Source organism: Glycine max, unplaced genomic scaffold (genome assembly GCF_000004515.6).
Source record: "Glycine max cultivar Williams 82 unplaced genomic scaffold, Glycine_max_v4.0 scaffold_121, whole genome shotgun sequence".
Classification (NCBI taxonomy): Eukaryota; Viridiplantae; Streptophyta; class Magnoliopsida; order Fabales; family Fabaceae; genus Glycine; species Glycine max.
The window spans coordinates 27,505-42,414 of record NW_024464765.1 but is presented as its reverse complement, the minus strand read 5'-3'; the positions used below and the strand labels follow the sequence as shown (position 1 = coordinate 42,414).

The 14,910-nt window shown below is 41.0% G+C and overlaps 1 protein-coding gene across 1 annotated transcript; it reads left to right on the top strand.

Annotated features, from left to right (window-relative positions):
- The first annotated feature begins 3,949 nt into the window (after positions 1-3,949).
- LOC113001008 (auxin-induced protein X10A) lies at positions 3,950-4,180 on the top strand. Its single transcript, XM_026127649.1, has one exon. The coding sequence runs from the start codon at positions 3,950-3,952 to the stop codon at positions 4,178-4,180; it is 231 nt and encodes a 76-aa protein (XP_025983434.1).
- The last annotated feature ends 10,730 nt before the right edge of the window (positions 4,181-14,910 follow it).

Sequence of the window (14,910 nt, the reverse complement as noted above, 5' to 3'; positions counted from 1 at the left end):
CTAGCCTTGCCTTGTATTTCTGTATGGTGCCATCAGGGTTGAGCTTTGTCTTATAGACCCACTTAACCCCAATGATATATTTTCCATGGGGACGATTTACTAACTCCCATGTGTTGTTTTTCTCGATCATTTGTATCTCTTCTTCCATTGCCTTGACCAATACTTCCTGCTTTGACGCTTCTTCAAAGCTTCCAGGTTCAAGTATGGCCAAGTTAGAGGTTTCATATATGTCCACCAAAGATCGTACTCGTCTTGGAGTAGACTCTGGTGATGATAGTTCTTGATCTTGTTATTGTGGTGAAGGTGAAGGTGGTTCACCAAGGTCTTCTTCCTCAGCTTCTTCTTGAGGTAGTTGAGCGGGTATAAGAACGTTCTTCTTCACTTTTTCTTCATCCCAATTCCAAGAAGCATACTCATCAACTTCAACATCACGAATGATGACGAGTTTCTTAGTTTGCAAGTTGTAGACACGGTAGCCCTTAGAGATATTGCTATACCCAAGGAAGATACCTCGTATAGTCTTGTCTTCAAGCTTGTGCCTCTTCACGTCTAGAATATAGTATATAGATCCAAAGACCCTTAGGTGCTTTGCTGATGGCTTCTTCCCGTTCCAAGCTTCAATTGGAGTCTTGCCTTTTACAGACTTAGTTGGACATCTGTTGAGTATGTAAACAGCAGTGTAGACTGCTTCAGCCCAGAATGTGTTAGGTAGTCCCTTCTCCTTGAGCATCGATCTTGCCATCTCCATAACTATGCGATTCTTTCTCTCGGACACTCCATTTTGTTGAGGAGAATATGCGACTGTAAGTTGTCTCGGACACTCCATTTTGTTGAGGACAGTCCACCCTTTGCCGCGATCACTTCTTAGTACTTGTATCCGTTTTCCACTTTGATTTTCAGCAAGGGCCTTGAACTTTTTGAATACTCCAAAGACTTCTGATTTTTCTTTTAGAAAATATACCCATGTCATTCTAGAGAAGTCATCAATGAAGAGTATGAAGTACATGTTGTTCCCATGTGATGGCGTCCTCATTGGTCTACAGACGTCTGTATGTATCAGCTCCAATAGATCTTTCTCTCTCCATGCTCCGCTTGTTGAGAAAGGAAATCGGTGTTGCTTACCAAGGAGACAACCTTCACACACTTCATTGTTCTCCTTTATGCTTGGAAGATCTCTCATCATGTACTTCTCATGTAACAACTTCAAGGCATGTGTGTTGAAGTGGCCAAATCTTCGATGCCATAGCCATGAATCATCAACTTGTACCTTCATGGCAATGTTTGTTGCATATTTTAAATTTAGAGGGAAGCTTCTATTGCTCTTATTCATCTTTACTTGGGCTATCTTAGACCTTTTATTTTTGTTGTCTAAGATTTTGGATACACCTCCTTCAAAGTGAAGTGTGTAGCCTCTCTCCATCATTTGGCCAATGCTTAGAAGATTTTCTTTTAGGCTGGGAACTAGTAAGACATCATGGATGAGTCGCGTACCTTTATCTGTCTCCACCATGACAGTGCCTTTGCCTTTTGATTCAACCACACTTCCATTTCCCAGTCGAACTTTGACTTTGACAGACTCGTCAATGCTTTTGAAAATAGTCTCATCCTTGGCCATGTGATTGCTACATCCACTATCCAAGTACCAGTTTCCTCCCTTTTCTTTTATTATGTCTAGAGTGGCGTAGAACGTACATTGTTCTTGATCATGCTCCTCTGCGATATTGGCTTGATGTCTATTTTTGTTGCGACAATTTTTCTCTACGTGCCCGAACTTCTTGCAATGGTTGCATTGTGGCATATTACGGAACCAACAATTTTTCTCTGTGTGGCCTTGCCTTTTGCATATATTGCATGGAGGATTTTTATCTATTTTGTTCTTAAGGAAATTCCTAGAACCTTCTCTTCTTTTGGAAGTTTCTCCATAATTTTTCTTTCCTCTATTTTCTTTGTTTTGGGGCTGAAATTTAAACTTTGACTGGAAGGCATTTTTAATTGTATCTTCATTATGCCTATATAGTCTTTGCCCATATGCTTCAAGAGAGCTCACAAGTTCTGTCTCTGATAGAGTGGACAGATCTTTGGTTTCCTCAATCGTTGTCACAATTGGGTCAAACTTTTGGGGCATAGTAATTAGAATTTTCTCAACAATTTTCTTGTCAAGAATATCTTCCCCAAAAGCTCTCATTTGATTAACTATTTCTTTAACTTTAGAATAGTAATCTTTAATTGTCTCAGACTCCTTCATCTTCAATAGTTCAAAATCTCTTCTTAGAGATTGAAGTTTAACGGCACATACCTTAACACTTCCTTGAAACTCCTCCTGCAATGTGTTCCACGCTTCTTTGGCAGTCTTTGCTCCCATAATTCTTGGGAAAATTGGATCAGTCACCGCTTGTTGCAAGGTGAACAACGCCTTTGAATTTTTCTGTTTATTTTTCTTCAACTCTTTTTCTTGAGATGCATTAAGAGCTGAAGTAGCCGCGGGAATGGTGAAGCCTTCTTCTACTATGTCCCATAAATCTTGAGATGAAAAATATGTTTCCATTTTAACATGCCAGAAATCATAATTTTCACCATTGAAGATAGGGACATAAATAGTTGACGATTGAGTAGTGTTATCCATAGCTTAGAAAAAATATTATTAGAGTGGGTTAATAGTACAAAGGAAAATTTTGAAGTAGTTGGGAGGATTTTGGAATGGTAGGTAGGTAATATAACTACGCCCAATGTATGACCGAACGTAGCTCTAATACCACTGTTGGTAGTTGGTTAGATGATAGTTGGTAGTTGATAGTTTTAGAGAATTGTTTTAGAAAGAAGGCTATGTCATTGATTTCTTGGATTAATCAATTACAACATACCAATTGCCTATTTATAGGCTCAAGTCACCAACCTCTCAATGGTGGTGAATGTTTCTACATTACTTTAGGTCTTTCTAGAGTTTTCATGATAGATTAGTATCATGATAGTTCTAGATTCTTCTATCTTATACATACACTTATAGTTTTAGATTGTTCTACCATATTCATACACATTATAGTTCTAGATTGTTCTACCATATTCAATAGTTCTAGATTGTTCTACCATATTCATACATATTTATATTTAAGAATATTCTAGAAATTTGTAGCAATTTCAACACATCTACAAATTTTGAAGTTGCTTGGCTAGCTATGAATGATGCCCATCGAATAGAAGGTAAACGGAAACCCATTTTTTTGCTTGATTGAAGGCAGAAGAACAATCTTAAATTTTCAAAGAATGAATCTAAATGCTTAAGCCTCAGGATTGCAATGGCATGTGTTGTTTGTGAAGCCAAAGGATAGTGTATATATAGTTTTTAAGATCATTTGGAAATCCAATTCCTAGAGAGAATGACTATTAAAGGATGGGGGGCATATACATGGGTTTGTCTTCAGTGCCTTTATCAAGAATGATAAATTAAAGCCTTATCAAACAATGGCCATCAAGCCCTCCATTTATTACCAATTGAGACGTGCCTAAACATAACGTTTTGTTTATCAATTATTTGATATTCCATATTTTCTGGCTCATGAATTTATAAGGCAACAAATAGCAAGAGATCATTGGTCATTATATCTCTCGGGTTTGAGATTATAAATCTATTTCATTTCAAGCGGATTAACTAGTGAACGAGGGGTAGTATTATGTTAACTATTGATATTTTGACAAAATTTATCAAGGCAACACCATATGCCCTTGTCTCCCTTGGTCCCATGAGTCTTATCTCATAGCCTTCAGCCCTCCCCACAATAATTCAGTTATCCAACGATTTGTTAGAAATTCTTTCATCTATATATATTCATGGCTGCATGCATTAAGGACAAAAAAATCATTCACATCCTAAAGCATTTGAAGTTCAAAAACTTGTTTCTTATATACAAGTCTATCTTGACATTTCTCTTCCCAAGTCTCAACGCATACAACAATGGGTTTTCGTCTTCCTGGTACCAGAAAGGCATCATTTGCTGCAAACCAAGCATCTTCAGAAGTTGCGGATGTCCCAAAGGGTTACCTTGCAGTCTTTGTTGGAGAGAAAATGAAGCGGCTTGTTATCCCCATTTCATACTTGAACCAACCTTCCTTTCAAGATTTGTTGAATCAAGCTGAGGAAGAATTTGGGTATGACCATCCAATGGGTAGTCTCACAATACCATGAAAGGAGAATGAGTTCCTAAATGTCACTTCTAACTTGAATGACTTGTAAAGCATGCTAATGGAGACAAAGATAGATTAGACAGGGCAAATTTGTACAGAAGGAATTTTCCTTTGTTTTTTGAGGATTTTGTATTTTGTTTCCTTTTATAATTCTATTGGAAGTTTAACCTTGTTGCCTGAATGAGAATACACTCAAGACATTGTCTAAACACTTTTTTCTTTTCCCAAATCACAAATACATCAGTATCTTTGTCAAATTTAAGTTGACATATATCAGGCTACCAGCTTATACCAGGAATTAAGTGCAGAGATGATAGAACGGGACGGAATATACTAAATTAACACAAGATATATAGTTATTGTGTGGTTCTAAAAGAAGGAACTAGAAGAGCCACTTGTTATAAATAAATTAAGCAACAGATGACTAAAACTGTATCAGGACAAATGTGTTATGGATTGAAATACATTACAGAAGCATTAACAACGAACAACCACTATCAAGGTTGATCGGCGTCTGCAACAGAATTACTTCACTTAATCCCTAATATAAGCTGATAGCCTATATATATATGTATATATATATATATATATCAACTTAAATTTGATAATGATTATGTTTTATATATTAAAATTAATTAACATTTGGCAAAAGCAAAAAGTGTCTAAACAATGTCTAGTGTGCACTCTCATTCAGGAAACAAGTTTCAACCTTTCAATTGGATTATACAAGAATAAATAATAGAAAATCCTTATAATAAACAAAAGTTCCTTCTATACAAATTTGCCTCATCTAATCTATCTAGGTATGTATTAGCATGATTTACAGCTTATTCAAGTGAGAGGTGACATTTAGGAACTCATCCTCCATGCATGGTATAGTTAGATTATATGAACCACGATGCAGACCATGCAGATCACCAGCTTCGGCCCAAGAGGAATATCCATAAACCAAGCTTCTAGAAGGATTACATGATATCTTAACTAGCATGAATGAATATTACATTAGGAATATTAATATTGCTTGCTGTTAGTAACCGTATTTGTCACGTAGCACATACCATGCATATGCTTGAATATTCTAGACAGCACTAATCATTAGCTTTAAATACTCTCTTTGATATGAAATAAAGCAAGCAGAATATATTCAGTTCACTTTCTCTCTCTCGCTTTATCGCTTTCTTCAAGGAGACTCCCCTTCGGTCTCGAATACGAAGGATATTATCCATCATTGGTTTGACCTGCCGACCGGCGACGCCATGGCCGAACACCATACACGTTCCAAGACTACCGACCGCTTAGAAGAGGCCATCAGTCGCCTTGCCCAGAACCAGTCCACCCTTACCGACGCTCACCATGACCTCACCCTTCGTCTCGATTCCATCCAGGACCAACTCCTTGAACTTCAACTTCACCTACCACCCCACACTCCCCCTAAGCCACCACCTACCCCACCTCATCACCCCCCATACTGCCATACCCTTAAGCTTGATGTGCCGCGCTTCGACGACCAAGACGCCATGGGATGGATCTTTAAGATCTCCCAATTTTTCGACTATCATCAGACCCCTGAGGAGGAACGCATCTCTGTTGCTTCTTTTTATATGGATGCTCCAGCTTTGAGCTGGTTTCAATGGATGCACCGCAACCATTTGATCACTTCCTGGTCTTCCTTGCTCCACGCGCTCGAGACTCGCTTTGCCCCGACATTTTATGATGACCCCCAAGGCACACTGGCCAAGCTTACTCAACGAGGCTCGGTGAACGATTACCTCCACGAGTTTGAACAGCTCGCGAACCGGGTCACAGGTCTTCCCCCCTCCTTCTTGCTTAGCTGTTTTACTTCAGGTCTCACGCCGGAGCTCCGCCGGGAGGTTCAGGCTTTGCAACCAGTCTCTCTTCCCCAGGCCATCTCTCTGGCCAAACTCCAGGAGGAAAAGTTGGAGGATCGCCGTCGCTCCTACAGACCATGCCCCATGCCCACCACCCCAACCCACCCAACTCCACCACCCCTTCTCCCACTACCCCTACCCACCACCACTCATCTACCATTGCCGCCATCCAAACAACCCCTTAAGCACCTCACACCTGACGAGTTGGCCCATAAACGTGCCCTCCACGCTGATGCACCAACCACCCCCGCGGACACCTCCTTCTTACAACTCCGCCGCCTCATTCAGACCCACTCAACCTCGGCCTTCTTCCATATTTCCCTGAGCCCCACCTCCCCACCCAGCCTCGACACTCCCTTAACACACCCTCTCCCCGCAATCCACCACCCTCTTCTTCGATATTCTCACCTATTCCAGACCCCCACATCCTTACCACCCCCGTGACTAATTTTCCACCAAATTCACCTCCTCCCCAACTCAGACCCCGTGAATATACGCCCGTACCGCTACCCTTATTTTCAGAAAGCCGAGATTGAATGTCAGGTGAATAAACTTCTATCGACCGGCCTCATAACCCTCAGCCATAGCCCATTCTCCTCATCGGTGCTGTTGGTGAAGAAGAAGGGCGGTACCTGGCAATTTTGCGTTGATTGTAGAGCTCTCAACGCCGTGACCGTGAAGGACCGCTTCCCTATCCCCACCATCGATGAGCTGGGCACCGCCACCTGGTTTTCTAAATTGGATCTCCGGCAGGGCTTCCACCAGATCTTAATGGCGCCACAGGACACACCAAAGACCGCTTTCCGCACCCATCTAGGTCATTACGAATACAAGGTCATGCCGTTCGGCCTGTGCAATGCACCGTCGACCTTCCAAGCCACCATGAACGAGCTTTTGGTGGGCATATGGGTTTCGCTAAGACCATCCATCGTCTTCAAGCTAGCTTTCATTGGCCCAACATGCGCCATGACGTTCGAGACTTTGTGCGCAAATGTACCACGTGCCAGCTTATTAAATACGAGCCCAAATGCCCAGGGGGTTTACTCCAACCAATCCCGATACCCTCCTCTCCATGGGAAGATCTAACTCTTGACTTTATCACGAGCCTTCCCCCTTCACATGGCTACACCACTATCCTTGTCGTGGTCGATCATTTCACCAAAGGGGCTCACTTTGGCACCCTGAAGCCAGCTTATTCCGCCCATAAGGTTGCCACTCTCTTCCTTAATATGGTATGCAAACTCCACGGTTTTCCCCGCAGCCTCATCTCGGACCGTGATCCCATCTTCATTGGACAATTTTGGCGCGAACTCTTCACCATTGCAGGCACCCAACTATGCATGAGCACTTCGTATCATCCTAAAACCGATGGGCAGACCGAGGTTCTCAACCGCACATTGGAACAGTATCTACGTTGCTTTGTCCATGACACTCCTTCTCGGTGGTTCACGTACCTTTCCCTTGCAGAATGGTGCTATAATATGTCCATCCATTCCTCCACAGGCATGACACCCTTCGAAGCTACCTATGGGAAAGCACCACTTTCAATCAGTACCTATGTTCCCAGGACGTCTTAGGTCAAAGCAGTTGACCACGAGCTTTCTACACGTTAGGAACTCTGGGATCTTCTCACCACGTGCCTTCGTAAGGCCCAGCTACACATGAAGACACAGGCAGATCACCAGCGCCATGACGTCACGTACAAGGTTGGTGACTGGGTTTACCTCAAACTACGCCCATATCGCCAAACTTCAGTATCCAGGACCACTTTCAACAAACTTTCGAATCACTACTATGGTCCCTTCCAGATCGTTGAACCCGTGGGCACCGTAGCTTACCGATTGGCCCTTCCCCCTTCCTCTAAAATCCATGATGTTTTCCACTGCTCCCTCCTCAAGCCTCATCATGGCCCCATCAACCAAGTAACAGACCCTCTACCACCTAACGCCAAAGACAATCACCCATTGATCGAACCCCTACGCATTCTCGAGTCAAAATGGGATGACACCACAGCCCCACCTTCCTTACTAGTTTTGGTCAAGTGGCACGGGTTACCCCAGGAAGAAACCACTTGGGAAAAATAGGATACAATGAACGCTACTTTCCACCTTGAGGACAAGGTGCATTTTCCAGACAGCTGTATTGATACGAACCACGATGCAGACCATGCAGATCATCAGCTTCGGCCCAAGAGGAATATCCATAAACCAAGCTTCTAGAAGGATTACGTGATATCTTAACTAGCATGAATGAATATTACATTAGCAATATTAATATTGCTTGCTGTTAGTAACCGTATTTGTCACGTAGCACATACCATGCATATGCTGGAATATTCTAGACAACACTAATCATTAGTTTTAAATACTCTCTTTGATATGAAATAAAGCAAGTAGAATATATTCAGTTCACTTTATCTCTCTCGCTTTATCGCTTTCTTCACGGAGACCCCTTCGGTCTCGAATACGAAGGATATTATCCATCATTAGACCGCCAGTTGGATGATCATATCCGAATTCTTCTTCTGCTTGACTAAGTCTTGAAATGCAGGTTGGTTCAAGTATGATACGGGAATCATGAACCATCCAATCTTATCTCCAACATGGACTGCAAGATAGCCTTTTGCTACTTCAAGCTTCTTGGTGGCTCCTTGGTTTGTAGAAACTGTAGCCCGCCTAATAATACCGTGTATGTGGAAACCCATAGTTTTCTGTTGCTCTACTCAACAAATAATATACTGATGATAAAGGTCTTTTATATGAAAGAAATGTTTGAATTCTGATACTTTAGGAATGTGATGACTTGTGTTGCTTAAGAACCCAAGAAATAGTGTATTGAGGGACAATACACTATAGATGACATGGCATTGTCTATTGAGGGACAATGGATGACATGGCATTGTCTCACCTTCTGAGATAGTGGCCAGCAAAGATCCACCTGAGAACCTAATAATTGTTCATGCATTTTGATATAGCTAAACCAATGGTGGATATGCTTCAGAAGTCTCAGTTTTCACATGCTTCATCAAATAATTGTAAGCTGACAGTTCTATTGATATATATATATATATATATATATATATATCAACCATGTACCAACAAATATTAGAGTGACAGATAGCAACCAGTAAACCTTAAGCAGACCAGATTGACAGCTCTGAATAAGTTTTTGGAGGTAAGAAGAAAACCAATACGGAGTACATGATCGTGAGACACTATCAACCAAATTTTTAATGTACAGAAAATTCTAACCAGCCCCAGCCTAGAGTTTGCACACGTTAAGTTAATTGCCCCTGCCCCCCTTAATATTGCTCAACATGAACCCCTTTGATATTTTCTTTCATATATTCTTTCTTTTCGAGTGGGGAAATATGTTGGCCTTCATTCACCAAACATGTTACTTTGATTCTTGAGAAAGTCCTCAAGAAAACACCATATGCCCTTGTCTCTAAGTTGGTCCCATCACTCCTATCTCATAGCACTCCTTCACCAAATAATTCATCCAACCAATGGTTTCGTACATATCATTTTCTCTATATATATTCACGACCACAAGCATTTAGCATCAAAACAAATCATTCACATCCTAAAGCATTCAAAATTCAAAATTCTCAAGACTTTTCTCTCTCAAATAAATACAAAAATGGGTTTTTGTTTACCTGGTATCGGAAAAGCATTATTTGCAGCAAATCAAGCATCTTCAAAAGCTATGGATGCGCCAAAGAGCCATCTTGCAGTCTATGTTGGAGAGAAAATGAAGCGGTTTGTGATCCCTGTATCATACTTGAACCAATCTTCATTCCAGGACTTGTTGAGTCAAGCTGAGGAGGAGTTTGTATATGATCATCCCACTACAAGAAATTTTCCATGTAGCTACAGGCATTTTTACCTACGAACATAATTTAGTGTAGTTAGAACTCAAATAAACTTGTACCTACATGTGTTTTCTGTAGGTAAAAGTAAAATGACATATACTTATCCAAGTTTGATGTAGGTAAAAAAAAAAAAAAAAAAAACTTATACTTGTCGATGTTTAGTATCGGTATAATCTCTAAAAACTTTACCTACGAACACTTTTACTTATGAATACAATTAACTGTATATTAAATATATATAATTTATTATTTTAAAAAATTATATTTTTTTATTGATGTAAATATGTTTTGATTTTAATTTTAATATGTATAAATAATTATTAAGATTATTTATTTAATTTTTTATTTTATAGAAAAATATAAAATTTGTAACTTAGTTATAAAATTTTATTTATTTAAATAATTTTTTTCCATAAAAACATTTTTAAAATTATATGCTAACTAGCCCTTCTAACTATAGTCTCCTTTCATATTTTTATATTTTATTTATTATATGAAAATGAAAAAAAAAGAACAGACACACTCTCTTTATTCTCTCAAAAACCAAAATCATTCTAACCCTTTCTTAGGATGATGCTCTCTCTTCCTAATCCCTAACGAGGCATTTCATCTACAATCTTTCCATGATCGTGAGTTTGTTTCTCCTTTTCTCTCTTTTAGTGTTCAAATGTTTTTGGTGATTTATCTTCATTTGATAGGAATTTACTTGGTTAGGGCAACAGAAGTCCTGGTTTCGGCATTGCCTTTTGCTACTACTAGGTTTGTTTTCTTCATTCATGGTTTCTAGATTTGAAATTGATTTAATGGTTTCGTTTCAACATTATGAAGTGAATGCATGTTTTTAGTGTTATCATGCGCTATTTGCTTATGATGATTGTCGCAACGTGCCCTTTTGCGGGCGTGCGAGGCGAGGCTCACGGGTGCGCTTTCCAAAGGAGGAAAGATGCGCGGAGTCGCCACCAACATTTATTTGTGGAAAACGTCGGAAAAACCGAAGGAAACCGGTCAAAATGAAAATTCTAAGTTCGGGAGTTGTATTTACGTTTGAGGAAGGTAGTAGCACCTCTTACGTTTGTCTCGAAGGACAACAACCTATTTTTTAGAATTGTGGAAATTGTGTTATCTTAACTTTTATTTTCTTTTTATTTTTGAGGTCGACAAAAAGCGGGGCTCTTGCTCCTACGTACCCTCCATCAAAGAGGAAATCAGACCTACGTAGTTCTTTCTTAAGAGTGAATCAAGCGATTCTTTTTACTTGAATTGTGATCATTTTTAAGGCGTTGGACCTTAAAAATGATCCTTTTTACTTGGTAAGAAACTGAAATGATAAACTTTCAAACCCTTTTTAGTGACTTTTTTGTGGACGAGCTTGACTAGGCGAGTTGATTTTAGCCTTAGTTTCACTTTAGTTATTAGTTAATTCGATTAAGAATGAAAAAATCCCAAAGAGAAAACGTCCGATTGATTTTCGCTTCATTTTACTAAAAGACATTTTTATTATTATTATATTATTATTTTACCTCTTTTTTGATTTCCAACGTAGTTACGGCACGACCGAACGGTCGGAATTAATTTTAACAGAAATTAACGGATGATACAATTTAAATGATTGGTGGAAATTTATTTTATTTTTTGATTAGGCGAGAAATGACTTAAATAAATGACTGGAGCACGTCAAAAAGGGGGTATGGAAAGTAAATGAAAACGAGAATAAAAATACATCAAACAAAATGTGGACCACCACGGGTACATAGAATGAATTGAAAAGCTCGGTTTGGGGTACTTACCAGTTGAAGACCGAAGAAAATGAAGAACGAACGATGGATGTCGAAGAACGGTTGAAAACCTTTGCGTAATTACTCACGGAAACGTTATGGAAGCGCCTCGGCTTGGATTTTCTTCACGGAAACAATTTTTCTCAGCAAATTTAAGAGAATACAAAGTGCCAAGAAGGCTGAACCCCTTCTCCCTTCATTCCTCCCCCTATTTATAGCAAAATAGGGGAGGAGCTTGCCACCCAGCTCGCCCAGGTGAGCAAGGTTGCTTCCTCCCGAAGCAACAGCCTTATGGAGGAAGAATCTGGAAGGCCCAAGTGGGCCTGATTGTTATTTGTACCCCCCTTTTTACTAAATGCACCCCCCTTTACCTTTTTTGGTAATTCATTTTCCGTAACGTTACGAAACTTTACGAATTTCGTAACGATACTTATTTTCCTTCCGCAAGGTTACGAATCCTTACGGATTATGTATTTACTCTTTTTTAGCTTTCGAAGAAGTTACGAAAACTCACGGATTGCGAAAAACAGCTCCTTTCGATTTCCGTCACATTACGGAATTTTCACGGATCGCGTAAGCCTGCTTCCTTTTGATTTTCGGCACGTCTCGGGACTTCACATATTGTGCAACAAAGGGTGCCAAGTATCTCGAAGCGGCCAATCAAAGGTTGTATATCATCAAATAATAATCCCCGGACGAAATTAGGGTATGACAGTTGCCCCTCTTTACTTACCTCTCATCGGAGATAAGAGGAAAGCAAAGATAAGACACTGATTTCGTCCGTCCTGCCCTTTCCGTGATGACGACTCTCATCTCTACTCCTTTTTTTTTATGCACAACACAAAACAAAATACAAACAACAACAAGAACAAAGAATATAATATACATATACACATATACAGAAAATAATAGAAAAACATATTTCCCAGTCACTAGAGGCTCCGCGCTTGATAACGGAGGACACATGAACAATGCTAGGCAATGAATTCATGGGTCTCCGAATAAGATTGGAGAATGGAGAATTGGCGAACAGCGCTAGGCAATCAATTCGTGGGGCTCCAAACTCGATGGTGGAGGACACATGAACAGCGCTAGGCAATGAATTCATGGGTCTCCGAATAAGAGTGGAGAATGGAGAATTGGCGAACATCGCTAGGCAATGAATTCGCGGGGCTCCATACTCGATGGTGGAGGACACATGAACAGCGCTAGGCAACAAATTCATGGGGCTCCGAAAAAACTGGAGAATGGAGAATTGGCGAACAGCGCTACGCAATAACTTCGCGAGGCTCCAGACTCGTCGGTGGAGGATGCATGAACAGCGCTAGGCAATAAATTCATGGGGCTCCAAAAAAAGTGGAGAATGGAGAATTGGCAAACAACGCTACGCAATAACTTCGCGGGGCTCCAGACTCGATGGTGGTGGACACATGAATAGCGCTAGGCAATGAATTCATGGGTCTCCGAATAAAAGTGGAGAATGGAGAATTGGCGAACAGCGCTACACAATAACTTCGCGGGGCTCCAGACTCGTTGGTGGAGGACACATGAACAGCGCTAGGCAATGAATTCATGGGTCTCCGAATAAAAGTGGAGAATGGAGAATTGGCGAACAGCGCTACGCAATAACTTCGCGGGGCTCCAGACTCGTTGGTGGAGGATGCATGAACAGCGCTAGGCAATAAATTCATGGGCTCCGAAAAAAGTGGAGAATGGAGAATTGGCGAACAGCGCTATGCAATAACTTCGCGGGACTCCAGACTCGATGATGGAGGACACATGAACAACGCTAGGCAATAAATTCATGGGGCTCCGAAAAAAGTGGAGAATGGAGAATTGGCGAACAGCGCTACACAATAACTTCGTGGGGCTCCAGACTCGAAGGTGGAGGATACATGAACAGTGCTAGGCAATAAATTCATGGGGCTCCGAAAAAAGTGGAGAATGGAGAATTGGCGAACAGCGCTACGCAATAACTTCGCGGGGCTTCAGACTCGAAGGTGGAGGACACATGAACAGCGCTAGGCAATAAATTCATGGGGCTCCGAAAAAAGTGGAGAATGGAGAATTGGCGAACAGCGCTACGCAATAACTTCGCGGGGCTCCAGACTCGTTGGTGGAGGATGCATGAACAGTGCTAGGCAATAAATTCATGGGCTCCGAAAAAAGTGGAGAATGGAGAATTGGCGAACAGCGCTATGCAATAACTTCGCGGGACTCCAGACTCGATGATGGAGGACACATGAACAGCGCTAGGCAATAAATTCATGGGGCTCCGAAAAAAGTGGAGAATGGAGAATTGGCGAACAGCGCTACACAATAACTTCGTGGGGCTCCAGACTCGAAGGTGGAGGATACATGAACAGCGCTAGGCAATAAATTCATGGGGCTCCGAAAAAAGTGGAGAATGGAGAATTGGCGAACAGCGCTACGCAATAACTTCGCGGGGCTTCAGACTCGAAGGTGGAGGACACATGAACAGCGCTAGGCAATAAATTCATGGGGCTCCGAAAAAAGTGGAGAATGGAGAATTGGCGAACAGCGCTACGCAATAACTTCGCGGGGCTCCAGACTCGATGGTGGAGGACACATGAGCAGTGCTAGGCAATAAATTCATGGGGCTCCGAAAAAAGTTTGTTGGCAGGACCAAACGGTCCACCGATTTTTTCCACCTAAAAGGCAAACATGATTTTTGCAAAGAAAAATAAATCATTCGCGAGAGCACCATATCTTAGAAAAACAATATACTTATGCCAAGGGTAATCTTCCTTGTACTCGAAAATGAAAGGTAGGATGTCAACTTTTAGCTTTTGAATGAACATTCAGAGGAAACATCGGGTTAAGCTGAAACTAGGAATAAATCACTCATAGTGTATAAAAAACTCACACAGGCAAGTGTTTTACCCTAATCCCAAACCATAACTGCACCACGACTTTATTTTGCACACGATTTCCTATCGAATCAAAGATCGCACGTACGATCACGGATCAATAGGATTTTCTCGAGGGTAGTGTTTTTTGAGAGGAAACTGGGTGTTCTGGTCTTTTCCTCTTTGCTTATGTGAGGCGGGATATCGCCAGTCGAGAATGATTTTGAGTGGCAATCTGAAAGGAAGAACCACCAAAAATGGGTTTTCCTTTGCCGGCAGTCACCTACCTTGCCGAATATTTATCTGGCTTGAAGAATTTCTGT